Here is a 16591-nt window from a genome sequence, read left to right on the forward strand (position 1 = left end):
TATGTTTTAAGTAAAGTGTATGTTAACATACATACTAGGAAGGGTAGTCTCTCCAAAAAAAAGCTGGAAGAGTTGCCTTCTGACTTTTTTTTTTAAGACAGAAATGATCTTGTCCCCCTCTGTTTAAAACCTTTAGTTGTTTCACATTGTGCTTAAAATAAAATCCACTTGCTCTTTGAAGATAGCTTTACCTCGTTATTTCTTATCCCTCCAATATGACATTTAGGTTAGGAATATCCTATGAATCCTCACTGCTTGCCAATATCATAGCTTTTACCTTACACATTATCATTCCCATTAGTCTTTAGGTCCTTAGGAGGAAAACGGTCCTACTTGTTACTGAATTCCTAGAGTCTCACAGAGCCTGCCACATCAGAAGCTCAAGAAGCATTAGATGAATGAATATTGATCTTTGAATTTTGACCGTGGGGGAACAGGCAGGGGAGCAACAAGCTGATGAGATTTTGGAGTAAGAAAATACCAAGAATATTCATTACAGAATGAAGTCCATCATGACCCCAAGAGTAACAGTTGGCACATCTCCCTATTTGCTGCACCTGGCATGACAGTGGAGAGGGGGTGGCGATTGAATGTGCATCAGGCGAGCTTCACAGTCTTTTGGACCCATGTCGAGCCCTCAACAGGCTCCATCCCTGGAAGGTCTGCGGTAGCCACAGCTGTGGCCCCTCCCACTTTGAAGGCTGCCCTTCATTGCGTTGGGCTGGATCATGTCGAATGCACTTTAAAATGGGAGAGCAGATGCTATCACATCTGCCACAACCTCAGAGTGGATCTTTCCCATGAATGCTTATCAATTTTAAAGCACTTTCACAGCAAAATGCAGAACAAAATTCAGAACCTGGTAGGAGGGATAGCTGCAGCTACATCTCCAAGACCTTCAAACTCGGGGCCTTGTTTGCCATTAGTGCATTCACTAGTAAAACGTGCTTTCAAAGAAGAACATCAGTGATCATAGTTCGCCTACTGAGACCATGGTTTTGACCCTCCTCGTTCAAATCTATCAGGGAATATGATGACACTTACAAATTGAATGTAGACCACTGTTAACTGTTAGTGTTTGTGAAAGTTTGGTTTTCCACATCCTGACTTCACAACTTTTAGTGCATCTCTGTATAACCTGTACCATAAGTCATCTAATAAAGTCAGGAAATTAACTCATACTTGTATTTAAAACAAAAGGAAATTATTAGTATCACTGAAACAAGTGGGAAACTAGTAAAGTTGTCATAAATCGGAACTGTAAAAATAAATACAATGAAACCGGAAGTATTCAACTACATAATCTTGCATTATAAAATTTAAAATGAAAATACAAATTCAAATGTTCTGTCTCGGTGTCTCTTAAGGCAAATAAAAAGTACTTTGTCAATAATAAAACTGTGTGTGTGTGTGTGTGTGTGTGTGTGTGAACCAGATCTGAGCGTTGCATATTACTCTGTATATCTTTTTGGAAAGGGTGATATATTTGACCATTTCCCCAGTAGAGTTTAAAGAGGAACGTCACTGCCCCGCTCTCCTCAGGTTTACACAAGGGAGGTTTCCCATAAATAGGCTCCAGCTTCTTGCCGCTTTATCACTTATTCCACCATAAAGAAGGTAAAGAAACTTCTCTAGATGAGAGCTTGTCAGAAAGCACTGGGCATGTGGAATGCCACTTCTCTCTCTTTCTTTCTGGGAGCAGGTGTGGCCTCAGAGATTCCTGCCCCATTGGGAGGCATGCCTGCTCTTCTGTGGTAACTCCTTTCTCTTCAGAAGAGCCAGCAGCAACAGGGGAGTAAGGATGCCGTTTGGCGAGTCTGGAGGCTGTTTTTCACCCTCATGGAGAACCATCCCTCCTTCAGTATTGCCTTTATTTACTTTCAGAAGAGAGTAGATTAAACCTGCCTAATTTTAAGGTTCAATATAAGCTCAATAAATTAGCTAATATAGTCTTAAATCATCTCCTCCGATCTGGAGTAATAAAAAAAATGTATTGGTTTTTTTCCACCTATTGCTCTTTTACTTCTCAAATTATTCAGAACCAGAACAAGGAATAGGGTCATTATTTTGCGTGGTGGCCCTCTGTGACTCTCAACTTATTGGACAGTAAGAATTAATTCCTAACCAGATGAGGTTTTATTAAATTTCCTTTATTCTAAGAAACCAGGTGAGATGATTTCTTGAATTTGTTCTTATTCTGAATGTATTAATTTATTTAATCATATCTGAAAGCGATGAAAGAGAGATTTCTTACCTACTCCTTTCTAATTTAGGAAAATATGTAAGAAGAATTTATGAAGGTTTTACAATGCTTCGTTATAATGTTAAAATATTCTCCAGGAATGTCCAGACAAGTTAATAATAAAGCAATTCAAAATAAAAATGTTTAAGGGCACCTGGATGGATCAGTTGGTTAAATGTCCAACTTCAGCTTGGGTCATGTTCTCAACAGTTGGTGAGTTCAAGCCCCACATTCAGTTCTGCACTGGTGGTGCAAAGTCTGCTTGGGATTCGCTCTCCCCACTCCTCTCTCTTTGCCCCCTCCCTGATTGTGCTATGTCTCTCTCCCTTTCTGTCTCTCCTTCTCTCTCAAAAAATTATTTTTTAAATAAAAATGTTTAAAGAATTTTTGATTGATTGTCTACATAAATAGTTAGAAGGCTTGCTCCCAAAGCCCTTGGCTATGCAAAGTCTAATATAGTAATGAAAATTACAGCACATTCTAGAAATTAGCAGTGGTCTAAGCCCTCTTTTCATTTGGACAACAATCCATCAGATAGATACTCATATTCCTTTTTTTAGCAGATTAACCAAAGCTCAGAAACATGGAGTTGCATCAGTAAATTAGTAAATTGAGATTAGTAAATTGCTATCAATCACACAAGTCATAATTGCTATACCTTAGATTTAAAATATGCATCACAGTGACCCTAAAGCAAAGTCAGGAAGGGGAAGGAGAAGGGTGATGTTGCAGTGGGAGGGGGTGTGAGTTGGTGAACTGTGGGACTGTTCAAGGTTTATGAAGAATACTTGGGAATTACAGCATAGTAGGCCTGATACCTCCCATGACCCCCATCTCGCACCTCAAGAATACAGTCCTTCTCTCCTTCAAAGCTTAGCAATCAAGAGGTTTGGAGAGCGGCCCTGAGGTGGTTGTCTCACAGTTCATTGGTTCGAGCCCCACATTAGGCTCTGCACTGACAGCTGTGATCCCTGCTTGGGATTCTGTCTCCCTCTCTCTCTGCCCCTCCCCAGCTACTCTCTCTCTCTCTCTCTCTCTCAAAATAAATAAATAAATACATAAACATTTAAAAAAGTGGTTTGGAGAGATTTACCCTATACTTCACCCCAGAGTATCCCCTGCTTTATCATGGAAATTCCATCTTCATAGCCTCAGCAACAGATTCAGGAAAAAATTAGGGCCTGAAGAACTCTGGTCATAAGCTTTGATTCAACAGTAGTCCAGTCAATGTAAAACTCAAGATTGTATTCAATAGTTGTGAAAAAAACCCTTCAATTTTAATCCCCAAAGGTGAACATAGCCCTATTGCTATTAAAACAATCTTCTTTTCATGGGAGAGGTCATCCAGGGAATGAAGCTAACACATAGAAAAAGGGCAGATTCACAAAGTCTGAGACAGCCTATCTTGGGGAGTTTGAGTTGCTTGAATCTTTATATTCCCCAATCCCCAATAAACCAATTTAGGTTGAGTTTCTTTCTTTCTTCCTTTCTTTCTTCCTTTCTTTCTTTCTTTCTTTCTTTCTTTCTTTCTTTCTTTCTTTCTTTCTTTCTTGATATTTATTTATTTTTGTGAGAAAAGAGGGGAGGGGCAGAGAGAGGGGGACACACAGAATCCAAAGCAGGCTTTTGCTTCTGAACTATAAGCACAAAGCCCGACATGGAGCTCAAACTCAGCAACTGCGTGATCATGACTGAGACAAAGTCGGACGCTTAACCAACTGAACCACCCTGGTACCCTGGTTGATTTTTCTTCATTGCAATAAAGAATTCTGATGCAGAAAGTGATATAATAATTGTACACTTATTTTTTAATGTTTTTTATTTATTTTTTTTTAATTTTTGAGGGACAGAGATAACATGAGCAGAGGAGGGTCAGAGAGAGGGGGAGACACAGAATTTGAAGCAGGCTCCAGGCTCTGAGCTGTCAGCACAGAGCCCAACATGGGACTCGAACCCACGAACCCTGAGATCATGACCTGAGCGGAAGCAGGACGCTTAACCGATTGAGCCATCCAGGTGCCCCAATAATTATATACTCATAAGAAACAGACCTTAAGATGTGCACTAGATTGGGAGATAGGACAGATGCAATAAATACCCATTTACCAGGTGACCAAGAGAGCCTTAATACTTTCCTCACCTTATCTAAACTTTAGATGGTTGTCTTTCTGATTCTAGGCCCCTGACTTCCTTTTTCTGAATATTTACCACAGAAAACTTAAAATTATAAATCTTTTCTTTGCCCTCTGAAGATGCATATCTTTTGAAAGATCTCTTTTTAGTTTTACAATCCAGAATCCAGGATTCATCTTTGATATATAGTCATTGAAGAGGACAGAGCCCCTATCTCCCAATCGCTGTGGGAGAGTAGGGACCTACCTCTGAGGGGTCCCTTGCTCCAACTTGTAACACACCTCTTATTATTGCAGGATTTTTTTTTTTTTTACCTCAATACCCGGGATTCTTGCCTGCGTGCTTCGAAGAGTGAAAAGCTGGACACAAATAAAATGCACAGTAGACAAAAATTTATTAAAAGATAAGAGTAGAAAGTAAAAATAGTATGACAGCTCTCCTTAGATTCAAAAGTAAACACTTGCGTGCTATAGGCAAGGAACTTTGTTTTATAGGGTTTTGGTTGGCCCCCTTGTTCCTTCTCAGGTTTTTTTTTTTTTTTTCCAAGCTGGCCAACTGGTCTCCATGGCGACACAAGCGCCTTAGCAGATGGGTAGCTGAGTTGGGAGGCTCTTCCCTTGAGATGTTCATCTTTCCTTTTCTCCCCGTGGGTTGGGGGCTCTCTCTGGGACAGCACAAATTTGCCTTCTCTTCCCTAAGCCTGACTCACTCCTTCCTGGAATCAATGGTCTAGGAGCAGGCTGGATCTGCCCTTTTCCCATGATCTTGTCCACGATCTCATTGTTGTCCTTGTTGACCTTGGTCTTGTCATAGCACTTCTCGTAGCAGAGGATCCTCAGGGACTGGGAGCCCTCCAGCTCAATCTCAAACTCCTCATCCCATTTGGGCTCTGTGGTGTCCCGGAACACCCTGGTTTTGGCTTTGCTGACAAAATAGCCAAAGGAATCCACCTCCAGGGTACAGTACAGGTTGGCTGACTGCGTAAACCCCTTGGCAGAGTGGACGATGACATGGAGGAAGCCATAGAGTCCCGGAGACTCGTCGTCGTCTTTATTGCTGGTGACAGGAATATTGTGTACAGTCCTAAGTTTGAAACAGGATCCTGTGAGCACCTGCAGCTCCACTGAGCTCAGGACAAAGGCCTGGAGATCCTTCTTCTGTAGCTTCTGAATTTCTTCTCTCCACTCTGACCTCTCATAGTCCGAGGACAATAGGAACAGGTAGCTCTTTCCATTCCGACTGTGGATCCGAAATGGGATTGTGGGCGAGTTGAGCAGCAGCAAGAACTCATTCTCAAACATCTTCTTTTTCAGGCGTTCGATGGCCCGGCTCTGTCCTTTGTTGGCTTTCTCCTTCTGGATTTCACTCTTGAGGGCAGAGATCTTCATTTTCATGTCTTCCAGCTCATGGTCTGGGAAGGGATGCACCTGGGGGCTGGCCTCGGATTCCTCAGGGAATGGAAACACCAGGTCGGCCAGGGGGATGTACCACTTGCAGTCATATTGCTGGGGCTTGCCTGCAGATGTCTTCTTGAGCTTGGAGCACAGTAGGACATCTGTAAAGAGGAAGACGTGCCGCAGCCCCCAGGAGCTCTCTGACACTTCCACCAGGAAGCCGTCCTTCACCAGCTGCCGCGTCTCTCCCTTGGGGGTTGTGACAGCAGTCCGGCAGGGGTCAATGTCCTCATTGATGCTGGACAGCAAGTTCTGGGAGATGCGGAGGGCATCCTGGACCAGTGGGTAGTCTGGGTGGTCCGCAGGTGTGTGCTTCAGCAGGTCATGGAGGACCAGGGTACTCCTGGTGACTCGGTCAATGGGCTTGTAGAGCAGAGCTTCCATGGTGACTGATGTGTGGCTGTCCTTAAGAGTCCTTGGGACCTTTCACTTTGAGTTCCTTATTGACTAGGTAACTCTAAATGACCAGCCATTCTTTTTGGATTGGCTCTTTGCCATTGTATGAAGGGTGCTTATTCTTAGTCAGGTCTTTTGTTTGTCAAATTCCTGAGGGAAATCTGAGAGGGGAGAGTGGTGTCTGTTACATTTTCCAGAGGAACTTTACCCTTGAGGGAATTTGCTTCACAATAGCAGAAGAAATGTTTTACAATTTGTGTTTTTCCCTTCCTAGAGACCTGTAAGCCTTAGCAACTTCTCTGTCTACTGAATTGTAGCTTTTCCTATCCTATTATCATGAAGACACAAGAAGTTTACTTTTCCTTTGGGAAAAGCCACTTTGCAAATGCAGATAGCCTATGACACACTCTTCCCATTCTTGGTTCTTAAAAATTCTCTTTTGCTTTGGTCAGGTTGAGCTCAGACTCAGATCTGGTATTTCTCCTTTTTTCCCTATTGCAATTGCACTGAATTGTAAGGACGCAGGTCTGAATCAAACTGACTCCATGACAGGCTTCAAGTTTTCCCTCTGACCTTGGGGGCCTAAGTGTAGGTTTCCCAGAATCATTAGACAATAAAAGGGCACAGATTACTCAACCAGGGACCACCCTAGTAACACCCAATCAGAAGCAGCCAGCTAAAATTCTTAACATTCCTAAGGGCAGGCCTAGAGATAGAAGCTATAGATAATCACTTATTGCTTAAGACTAGTTACACCCTATGTGAGGGTCCTGGGTCCACTCTGTAATTGGTTCATACTCTAGATGTTGTGATTGGGTCCCACCAAAAGTAACGAACACTCTAAGCAATATGTATGGTTATAGTTACTGCCAATGATATTAGGCATTAATGATTGGATCACTGTAGCTGTGTCACAATTTCCTGTAACTCCCCCTTCCCAAACCCCATAAAAACCCTGCTCAGCCCTTGTTGGGGGCTCTCAGCACGGATCCACTGTGCTGGTGAAGTCTGTGAGCCTGAGCTTGAGCCCGTAATAATAATAAAGCCCTTTGCTTTCGCATGTGTGATTCGGTCTCCCCAGCGGTCTCTGGTTTTGGGGGACGATATTGAAATCTGGGCATAACAGAATAAAGTCTTTCTTTTCTTTTTAACTTTATCTGGTGCAATTTTTCCTTTGAAAAAAATTTCCTGCAAGCTTTGTTAAATGGCCAAAAAATTTTTAATGAAAACAGTAGTCTGTTATTATTTGGCATTCGGTGAGCAGCCCTGAAGGATTTGATGGCAATGTCTTAAGGATAATTCAGTGTATTAGTTATTTTATACATATTTTAGGAAGGTTCGACTAGAGAGTAATATACTTACTTTGAAACTAAAAGTAGGGTAATAAGGAAATACAGAATTGCTAAGAGACATCCTTTGCCTGAGAGCTGCAACCCAAAGTTATCTATGGTCCATTAATTTGAAGACCCAGAGATAGAAAAGCAAACTTCTCTGAAGTTTATATTTGTGTGTGATATGTTGGTGGGAGATGTAACAAAAGATAAAATTGGAACTTACTGGAAACTGGCCCTTTAGGTCTTTTTCAAGCTTTTAAAGTATTATTTGGCTGATGAAAGAATCACTCTAGTTGCAATGCATGCTGAGGGCAAAGGACTAGTTACCTGTGTTTCTCCAACCTAAAGCAGAAACTGTGTGTTACATACTGGAAATACTAAACTGTGGTTCTGCAGAAGTTAAATCTCCAATCATTTGAACTTCAAATGTCTTTGTAATTGATGCTTTATCATGATAGCAACATATTATTTGGTTTGCATATTCAAAGTGGTATTTCTATTTTTAATTCACATAATTACAACTAAATTGTGTTTTATTAATGATATACTATAAAATTCATCTGCATTCCTCAATTAAGGATATAAGTATTAAAATATTAAGTGTTCTGCATATTTAATTATAAAATACCCAAGTCATTTATTCAGCTATAATCTATTATGGGTGGAAAGTATATAATCTGCTTGATGATTTGCTTGATAAATGTATTTGTCTTTTTAATGAGCTTCTTTGTTAAGGTGGTTAGAATGATTAATGTGCCAGAGCACATCATCAGTAACCTTGAAAACCAAAAGTCAATATTTGGGAAAAATCCTTACACAGTGAAATGCAGTGCTTAAAACTGCAGAAATCTCCATGGGGATGCCAGCCAGTTGATTAGCAGACATGTTTGACATGTTGCTATTTAAACAGGATTAAGTGTACTGGGTAAGTGACAGGCAAAAAGGCAGGCAGGAGGAGGGGCCTTGAGAAAGCAATTATAACACAAGAATTGTTAAGCTCCATTATCTCCAAACAGATTTGATAGTTCGGTTACTAATTGCTCTGTCACTAGGCATAGAAAATAGAGCAAAAGGGCCCTGATTTGCTCGAAGAAAATATACTTAAAAAGCAAATATGCATTCCATAGCATATCCGTAATTGCCTTTCATCTTAATCAATTGCTTGACCCCAAAGATTGCAAAATACATTTTGTGTTTTCTATGGATGAAAGATATTTGTTCTAGAATAATATCATTTTGCATCAAATGAAGTTACAGGAAATAAAATTCATGAAATATAAGGCAATGAAACAGAATGAGAAATTCATAATAAAAATGGATTAAAACACTTATCAGTAGGGGCGCCTGGGTGGCTCAGTCGGTTGAGCAACCGGCTTTGGCTCAGGTCATGATCTTATAGTTCGTGGGTTTGAGCCCCGCGTCGAGCTCTGTGCTGACAGCTAGCTCAGAGCCTGGAGCCTGCTTCAGATTCTGCATCTCCCTCTCTTTCTGATCCTCCTCTGCTCAAGCTGTCTCTCTCTCTCTCTCAAAAATAAATAAAACATTAGAAAAAAATATTTTAAAACACTTGTCAGTTGTTTTGCAGATTTCTCCTAAGCCCACAAGACTTCCCTGTAGCCAGAAAAACATTGACCTGACACCACCTGGATTCACTGTTGTCAACCTCTTATATCCTTTTTCGACTTTTCTGCTCTCTCATTACTAACTTAGAATATAAATTCTTCTATTTTAACATATTCTTATGAAGAGAAAAGAGAAAAGGATTATGAAGATAAAACATATTATATTTTTGTACAACTGATTTTCTTTACATTTACAATTTTATTTAGGTCCGAGGCAATGGAATGAGTTGTAATTTCATGAATAACCTATATCATCAGAAATGTTAAATTAATTGCTAGACTCTTTTGCAGTAAGGTACATAGGCGCTATTAGATTATCTATTTTGCACAGTTTTTTTGAGTTAAATGTGTCAAACTATTTGGCCTCAGGTATTCAGTAGCAACAGCTTGAGTAGAACTATATTGGCACTGCTTCTGTTCCCATCACATCATTTGAGCAGAGCATAAATCTGAGACATTAGACTCCTGAGACAGACCCCTTGTGTTTGAAACTTGGTTTTCCCCCGGCCTGGTTGTGTGATGTCGGGAAAGTACCCTATCATCTCTCCCTTAGAGGCCCTCATCTAGAACAGTATTTGGCTCATGTCAAGGCCAAAGACCAGGAAGTGCACCTGTGATCAAAAAAACCAAAATGTTAGGTCTATGGGGTACCTGGCAGGCTCAGTTGGTGCAACGTGCAACTCTCAATCTCAGGGTTGTGAATGCAAGCCCCATGTTAGGTGGAGAGATTCTTAAAAATAAAGTCTTGGAGTGACTGGGTGGCTTAGTTGGTTAAGCATTCCATCCTTGATTTTGGCTCAGGTCATGATTTCAGTTTGTGAGTTTCAGTGATGATGCATCAGGCTCTGTGCTGACAACGTGGAGCCTGCTTTGGATACTCACTCTCCCTCTGTCTCTGCTTTTCCCCTGAATGTGCTCTCTCTGTCTCAAAATAAATCAATAAACATTAAAATAAAATAAAATAAAATCTTAAAAGAGTTAGGTTTATTAAGTCTTTTTTTTAATGTTTATTTACTTTGAGGGAGAGAGAGACAGAGTGCAAGCAGGGAAGGGGCATATAGAGAGTGTGAGACACAGAATTCGAAGCAGGCTCCAGGCTCTGAGCTGTCAGCACAGAACCCAAGTGGAGCTGGATCTCATGGACCGGGAGATCATGACCTGAGCCAAGAACGGATGCTTAACCGACTGAGCCACCCAGGCGCCTCAAGGTTTAGTAAGTCTTCCATAATAAGCAAGGCAACATATCACAGTGGGTAAAATCTTCAAGTATCTAAGTTAAAAGAAGAGACTTATTACAGAATTTAAATCGGGAAGAGATCTAAGGAAGCAGGGACCTATTCTAGATTGGATGCTGGACCTCGAGGGTGTCATGCTAAGTGAAATAAGTCAGGCAGAGAAGGATAGATACCATGTGTTTGCACTCATAAGTCTAACAGGAGAAACCTAACAGAGGACCATAGGGAGAGGAAGGGGGAAAGAGTGTTGGAGAGAGAGAGAGGGACACAAATCATGAGAGACTACTGAGTACTGAAAATGAACTAGGGACTGAAGGGGGAGGTGGAGGGAGGAGAGGGGTGATGGTCATGGTGGGGAGAAGCGCTGGGTGTTATATGGAAACCAATTTGAAAATAAACTATTAAAAATTTAAAAAAATAAATGCAATTTGCTATTTAGGTAGCTTTTCTCAGAGAGACAAGAAGGGCAAGAAAGCTATAGTTGTCATTGAAGTAATAGTAGAAGTTGGAAACAGGAGACATTTAGTAATATTTTGTGGCAACATAGAGTCTTTGCTTTTTTTTTTTTCAAGCTTGATAGCTATGGAGATTCCTCATCAAATGCTGATACTATATGAAATTGATCACATTCATCAGGGAAATAGCATGGTCTAGTTGGTAGCAAATGGGTCCGCCACTAGTTTATAGCTCTGCCACTAGCTCCTGGTTACTTTTTTTTTTTTTGTCTCAGTTTGGCCAAAGGCTGATAAGACAGGCAGCAGGATATTGTTGAGAATTTACTAATCAGAGAGCTTGTAGGTAACACTCCCTCTGAGTCAACTAACATTAAGTCTTTTTGTTTCTGTTATAAAGTAAGTTATCATGTAATTTGATAATGGCTACACAGTAACTTTTAGGACTCTGGAAAAGATTCATCAGCCAACTCTGGTACAGAAATTTATAAAGGGGGGGCGGGGAAAAAGAGTGTTCTTGAAATAGACTGAAGCTAGGAGACTAGATGACCAAACCCTGACTACAAAACACATATCTCACAGTCCAGATTAGTGTTTTCAGAGAGTCAAGTATTTTTTTTTTTAATTGGCCTGACCGTGGAATTTTTACTGTAGAAACACTAAGAAGTGTTTGCTATAACACTTTCTCAGGTAGTTGAAAGGAAATCAAAGGCTAATGTGATCATCCATAACAACACCAGATAATATTGTAAACTAGTTTGATCTTCAGAGAAAAATGGTAGTTCACTGAAGAAATAATACTGTGGGAATCACAGAAATTATCAGGAATAAAAGAATCATTTACAGCAACAAGAGTGAGATAATCTTAGATACCTTTAAAAAAGCAGGTTTTCTGATTGAACTTAAACAGACCTGCAAAGCAATAAGCTAAGTATGACATAAAAAAAGATAATCCTTATATTTGTTTCCACTTTTATCAAGCTATGTTTTGATGAGAGCACTATACTGATTTCAGGAGAAGCATTTTGTTGACATGGGGTCAAAGTCTACTTTAATGAGATAGAAAGTTGGAATTAATGATGAAAGAAAAATGTAAATACTGAGGAACATGCAGAAGGAAATCAACCTTCTGAAAAAGTTAAGAACAGTATTTGAATTTTTATCAGCAGGATCAGGTGAAGGCTGACACATTTAGCAATAGTTAGACTCAGATCAGTAGTTATGGTCTGAAAACATCTTACAAGAGAAGTTTCTCTTTCATTAAGTGTCAGTCAAAAGACTGTGAGGATGAAAGTAGAAAAAGTTATAAGAGAGCATAGTGAGTATCCTTAACTGATCACCGGAAAGCACAGAAATATAAGAGAGAAGAATAGTATTACAGACAAAAGTACAGAAGTATTGGAAAAATTGTATTATTTCAGCTTTTTGGTTGAAAATTGGCTACTTTGTTTTGTCATCTAAAACAAGAATCTTGGAGTCAGCTATCTGCTGTTTAAAAAATTTGCACCAGACAAAGCAAACAAATAGATATTGATTTGATTCTGATACTATTGTCAGTAATAGGAGAATATAGGCCAAGTCTAGATACCCAAGTTTATGGAAAATAAGGCCTGCAGAGTGTTTAAGAGCTAGATTAGGAGATCTTAGGTCATTTGTGTTTGCTAATTGTCTTTACCTAAAAGAAAAGTAAACTTTCTCCCATATTCATGAAAAGACGTAGTTTTACCACTTGGAGCATGGGGCCCACCAAAGTTAGGTGGAGAAACCTACAAAGACTAGGTGATAAGGACTTTGTGTCCTTCAGTAACTAAATTTCAGAAGGATGGATCAAGGTCCAGGTCCTGAGAATGACATTCTTGGGTTGTAAACCAGAAAGAGACTTTTTAAAATGATTTACATCTCAAAGGGGCAGAGAAAGAATTTATAGTTACAAGTTTTCTAAAGTAAATGCAGGCTGAAAAGTCAGAGGCATATAGTTAGAAAAAAACATGTCTAAAGTTTAGCTAAGCTGACGGGGATGTTTACAGTTTCTTGGTCACTGTCTTCAAGATTGTCAGCTTCTGGAATATTCTGTAGGCTACTCTCTGCTCAAGTTTTTCCAAAGGCATTAAATCTAACGAATGAGAGATAACGACCCTGTCTTTTTACATTGAGGAACATAAATACAAAGATCAAGATTTTTCTTGGAGATCCTTGTTAATAGCATGATAAAAGCTTACCATTAAAGGTGAAAGGCTGAATCAGTCTCTCTCTCTTTCTCTCCCTCTTCACTTTTTCTTTCAGGTCTTGCAGGTGTTTTTTATGTGAGTATCTTGAAAAAAGCTACTTCTTTTTGTTTAATGCTAAGATTTTGTTGTTTTAAGAATATTTTCTTATCCACATTCCTTTTCTATGGAGTATAGAATCTCTGGCTGAATATGACATTCCAGTGATACATGGGGCAGCTTTTTCTTAATTTATAAGGAAATATCCTGTGTCACCAAGCTTCCTTAGAAAACCATGGAAGTTCTAGAACAATGCTGTCTAATAGGACTTTTTGTAGTGATGGATACACTTCTTTTACTAACTAATATGGTAGCTATCAGTCCCACACAGCTATTTATAGAGCACTCAAAATGTGTCTAGCACCACTGAAGAACTGAATTTTTATTTACTTTAGTTCAATTCATTTAAACTTAAATTTAAATAGCCATAAGGTTAGTGGCCACTATATTGGAGAATGCAGTTCTCGAGTTCTTAGAACTTTGCTAACTTTTGGCTTTAGAATTTCATCTGTACTGTTAACTTTCTCCTGAAGTTTGAGGATAAAAGCAATGAAGATTTTCTGAGCAAAAGCCCTTGCAAATTTTTAAATAAATTTCTCAGTAAAAAGTAGTTTACCTGCATCAAAAATCTTCAGTCCAAACTGAAAATAAGCAAAAAAAACAAAAACAAAAAAATAAAAAGCAAAAACATTTTAAAGCATATGTGATGTTTGTATAAATATTTGGGTTTTTTTGTTTGCTTTTGTTTTGGTACCTGGCAAGCTCAGTCAAAATCAGTTAACCTAGTCATCTGAATTGGTTTAACTCCTAGGAGGTAATATCCCAAAAATAAACTTGAATCTATGATATTATTGGACATTTCTGGACAGTGTAAAGTTTGGATTTTAAATATGATCTTTAACTAACAAAAGCAAATCGCAATTATTCCACCAGTCTCTAAAAGTTCTGCCTAACCTACAAATAAATTATCCAAAGAGGTACAAAATAAAGGAATTTTCATTCCTCAGGCAGGAGAAGGAGATACTGGTTTGTGGTTGTTACAGTGATAGATAGTGAATTGTGAAGAGGGAAGAAATCATGAGGCTATAAATCAGATCCTTCAATTTATTTCATAAAGTGGATTATTATAGCCTCTGACTGACAATAGTGTGCAAACATAGGTAGCTAGAAATAAACGTTTTATAGAAAATTATTCTATCAGTATTTATTCTTAAATATGAGAATGTTTCCTTAACTTGAAAAGTGTATATGTGTGTGTTTGAGTGTCTATGTGTCTCTGTGTTTCTGTGTGTCTGTCTGTGTTAACTTACAAATATCATAGGGAAAAAAAGTTTTCCCAATAGTTTTATAAATCATTAAAATTGAAGGAATACCAAAAGCATCTGATCATTTTCACTTTTTCTCCCTTCCCACTCACTTAACCTTTTTGAAAAATAAGATGAAGAAATAAATCTGTGTTTTATTGATAGCCAATCTAGAAAGCCAAAATCTAGTTTTGGCATAAAAAGATATCTAACAATTTCATATTCTGGATTTCAACTTGAATTTGGAAAAGGCAAAACCAGAATTTGCCAGAGAACACAAGATGTGAGCATAAGGCATTGGTAAATTATTACAGGCAAGATTCTGAAAACATACTGCATCAAAAAATGATTAATAAGAATGTTTTGTTGTCTTACAAAATTAAGAAGTTAGTAGAATATTTATTAAGAGAAAGCTCTGTTATATGGGTAAAGGATAATTTAATATTTTAACCAAAAAATATTTGATTTTATAGGGGTCATGATTAATGTAATATTTTTCATACAACAGATTTGTGAATCCTTATTATGAACATTATATAGAAATACATACATGTATAAATATACAAATCCCTCTTATTGCTCTATCATCCCTGGGACATTATCTTTCATTACTTTAAATGAAAAGGCTCACTTAGGCCTATCACCACCATGGTCTAGATCAAGAGAGTGGGAAAGGAAAGTGGAAAATGAATGCCACAAGTTTTTTCCATCCATGGGTCATTGACCAGAACTTAGTCAGACAACCTCTTTAAGGTACAAGAAGAAGTCTGAGAAATATACTCTCTAACCAGGTTTCAGATGCCCTTCTAAAACTAGCAGGGAAAGTCAGAAGTAGGCTGTAGGTGGGGTTCTACTGGAAGACACAAGTTTTCTGCATTCCATTAAGAAGCGCTGCTACACAATTAGATAATGCCTATACACTGTAAGGGTGGAAAAATTTTCCCTGCCTTTTTCCTAGGTTCTGTGCCTGGTCTAATTATTAAATTGATATAAGACAGATTAACAGGAAAAAAAAACCCCAAATTTTGAACACATGTTCACTCCTGTACAGAGTGAACAGAGAGACCCAGGGAAAGTTGGTTAGCTCCCTGAAATGGCTGAAGCCATCACCTTAAGTATCTGCTAAAAAACAAAGAAGATGTTAGGTGTGGAGAGTCAGTTACGGGGGATTGCCAGGAATATCACAGTAGACAAAGATAGGGTTGTTGTGCAGATGTAAATCCAGGCCTTCTTTACTGACAGTTGCTAGACATTGATTCATCCCTCTCTTCCTGGTACTGTAAGGGAGGCAGGCTTTCCCATGGAGATTTCCCTTATGAAGGTAAATGTATCTTACGGAAGGGGAACATCTATTCAATTTTCAGAGCTTTGCCTCTGTTGGTTGCTTCTTTAAAATAACCAGTTTAAAATAATCAATATACCAAAGAGGCATACATTGAGGTGGTATATTGTGTTCCTTTTCAAGACCGTATATGTAGACATATATCTATCCATCTCACTTCTTGGGGAGTGAAATTTCCCCTTTAAGTGAATTCACTTCTTTTTTTTCTTTCCTCACATACCATGTTCTTACCTAATTCCTTTGCTAAAAAAAAAAGGATTAAAGTGTAGATTTAGCTATAAAATGATTCATACGTCATAGGTTCTTCACACACAGTAAAAAAGCTCAGCCATATGCACAACCAAAGCAATTAAGGAAGTCATGGAAACATCCTGCATTGCTGGGGAGCAACTTGGCACTCAGTGGTATCATAACATCTCCTGCTGGGCTAAATAGACTCTGAGAAAACAAATGTGTTGGTGGGCAACGTGAGAGTTCCAAGCCAGCTGACTGCTTAGCGTTCTGGTACCCAAGCCAACAGTCTGTCTAAGTACCTCTTTGGGAAAGCAGAACTCCACCTTGGGAGAAAAGTTACATATTTTGCTAGTGAATGTCCAAAATTGAAAACTATGGAAATATTGCTCTAGAATCTGTTATTTTTCACCATAACTGACAGAGAATTTCTTCCTGGAAGGAATATTTTGCAAAGAAATTTGATAGTTGACTTGAGAAAACAAATCTCTCCTAAATATTTTTTTGCTTCCAGGGTTCTGTCAACAATCTTGTCACACAAGCTATTTTTATATGCTTATTCTAAACCTCACCTGTTGTGTG

At 38.8% G+C, this 16591-nt stretch overlaps 1 protein-coding gene across 1 annotated transcript; it reads right to left on the bottom strand.

Moving 5' to 3' along the window:
• Positions 1-5001: 5001 nt before the first annotated feature.
• LOC115287148 (active breakpoint cluster region-related protein-like) lies at positions 5002-6245 on the bottom strand. The gene has a single exon (XM_029933400.1). The coding sequence runs from the start codon at positions 6211-6213 to the stop codon at positions 5002-5004; it is 1212 nt and encodes a 403-aa protein (XP_029789260.1). The 5' UTR covers positions 6214-6245.
• Positions 6246-16591: the final 10346 nt, after the last annotated feature.

The sequence above is a fragment of the Suricata suricatta genome, chromosome 3 (genome assembly GCF_006229205.1).
Source record: "Suricata suricatta isolate VVHF042 chromosome 3, meerkat_22Aug2017_6uvM2_HiC, whole genome shotgun sequence".
Lineage (NCBI taxonomy): Eukaryota > Metazoa > Chordata > Mammalia > Carnivora > Herpestidae > Suricata > Suricata suricatta.

Excerpts from the sequence above, each read along its gene's own strand:
- LOC115287148 (XM_029933400.1), bottom strand. The coding sequence starts at position 6,213 with ATGGAAGCTCTGCTCTACAAGCCCATTGACCGAGTCACCAGGAGTACC.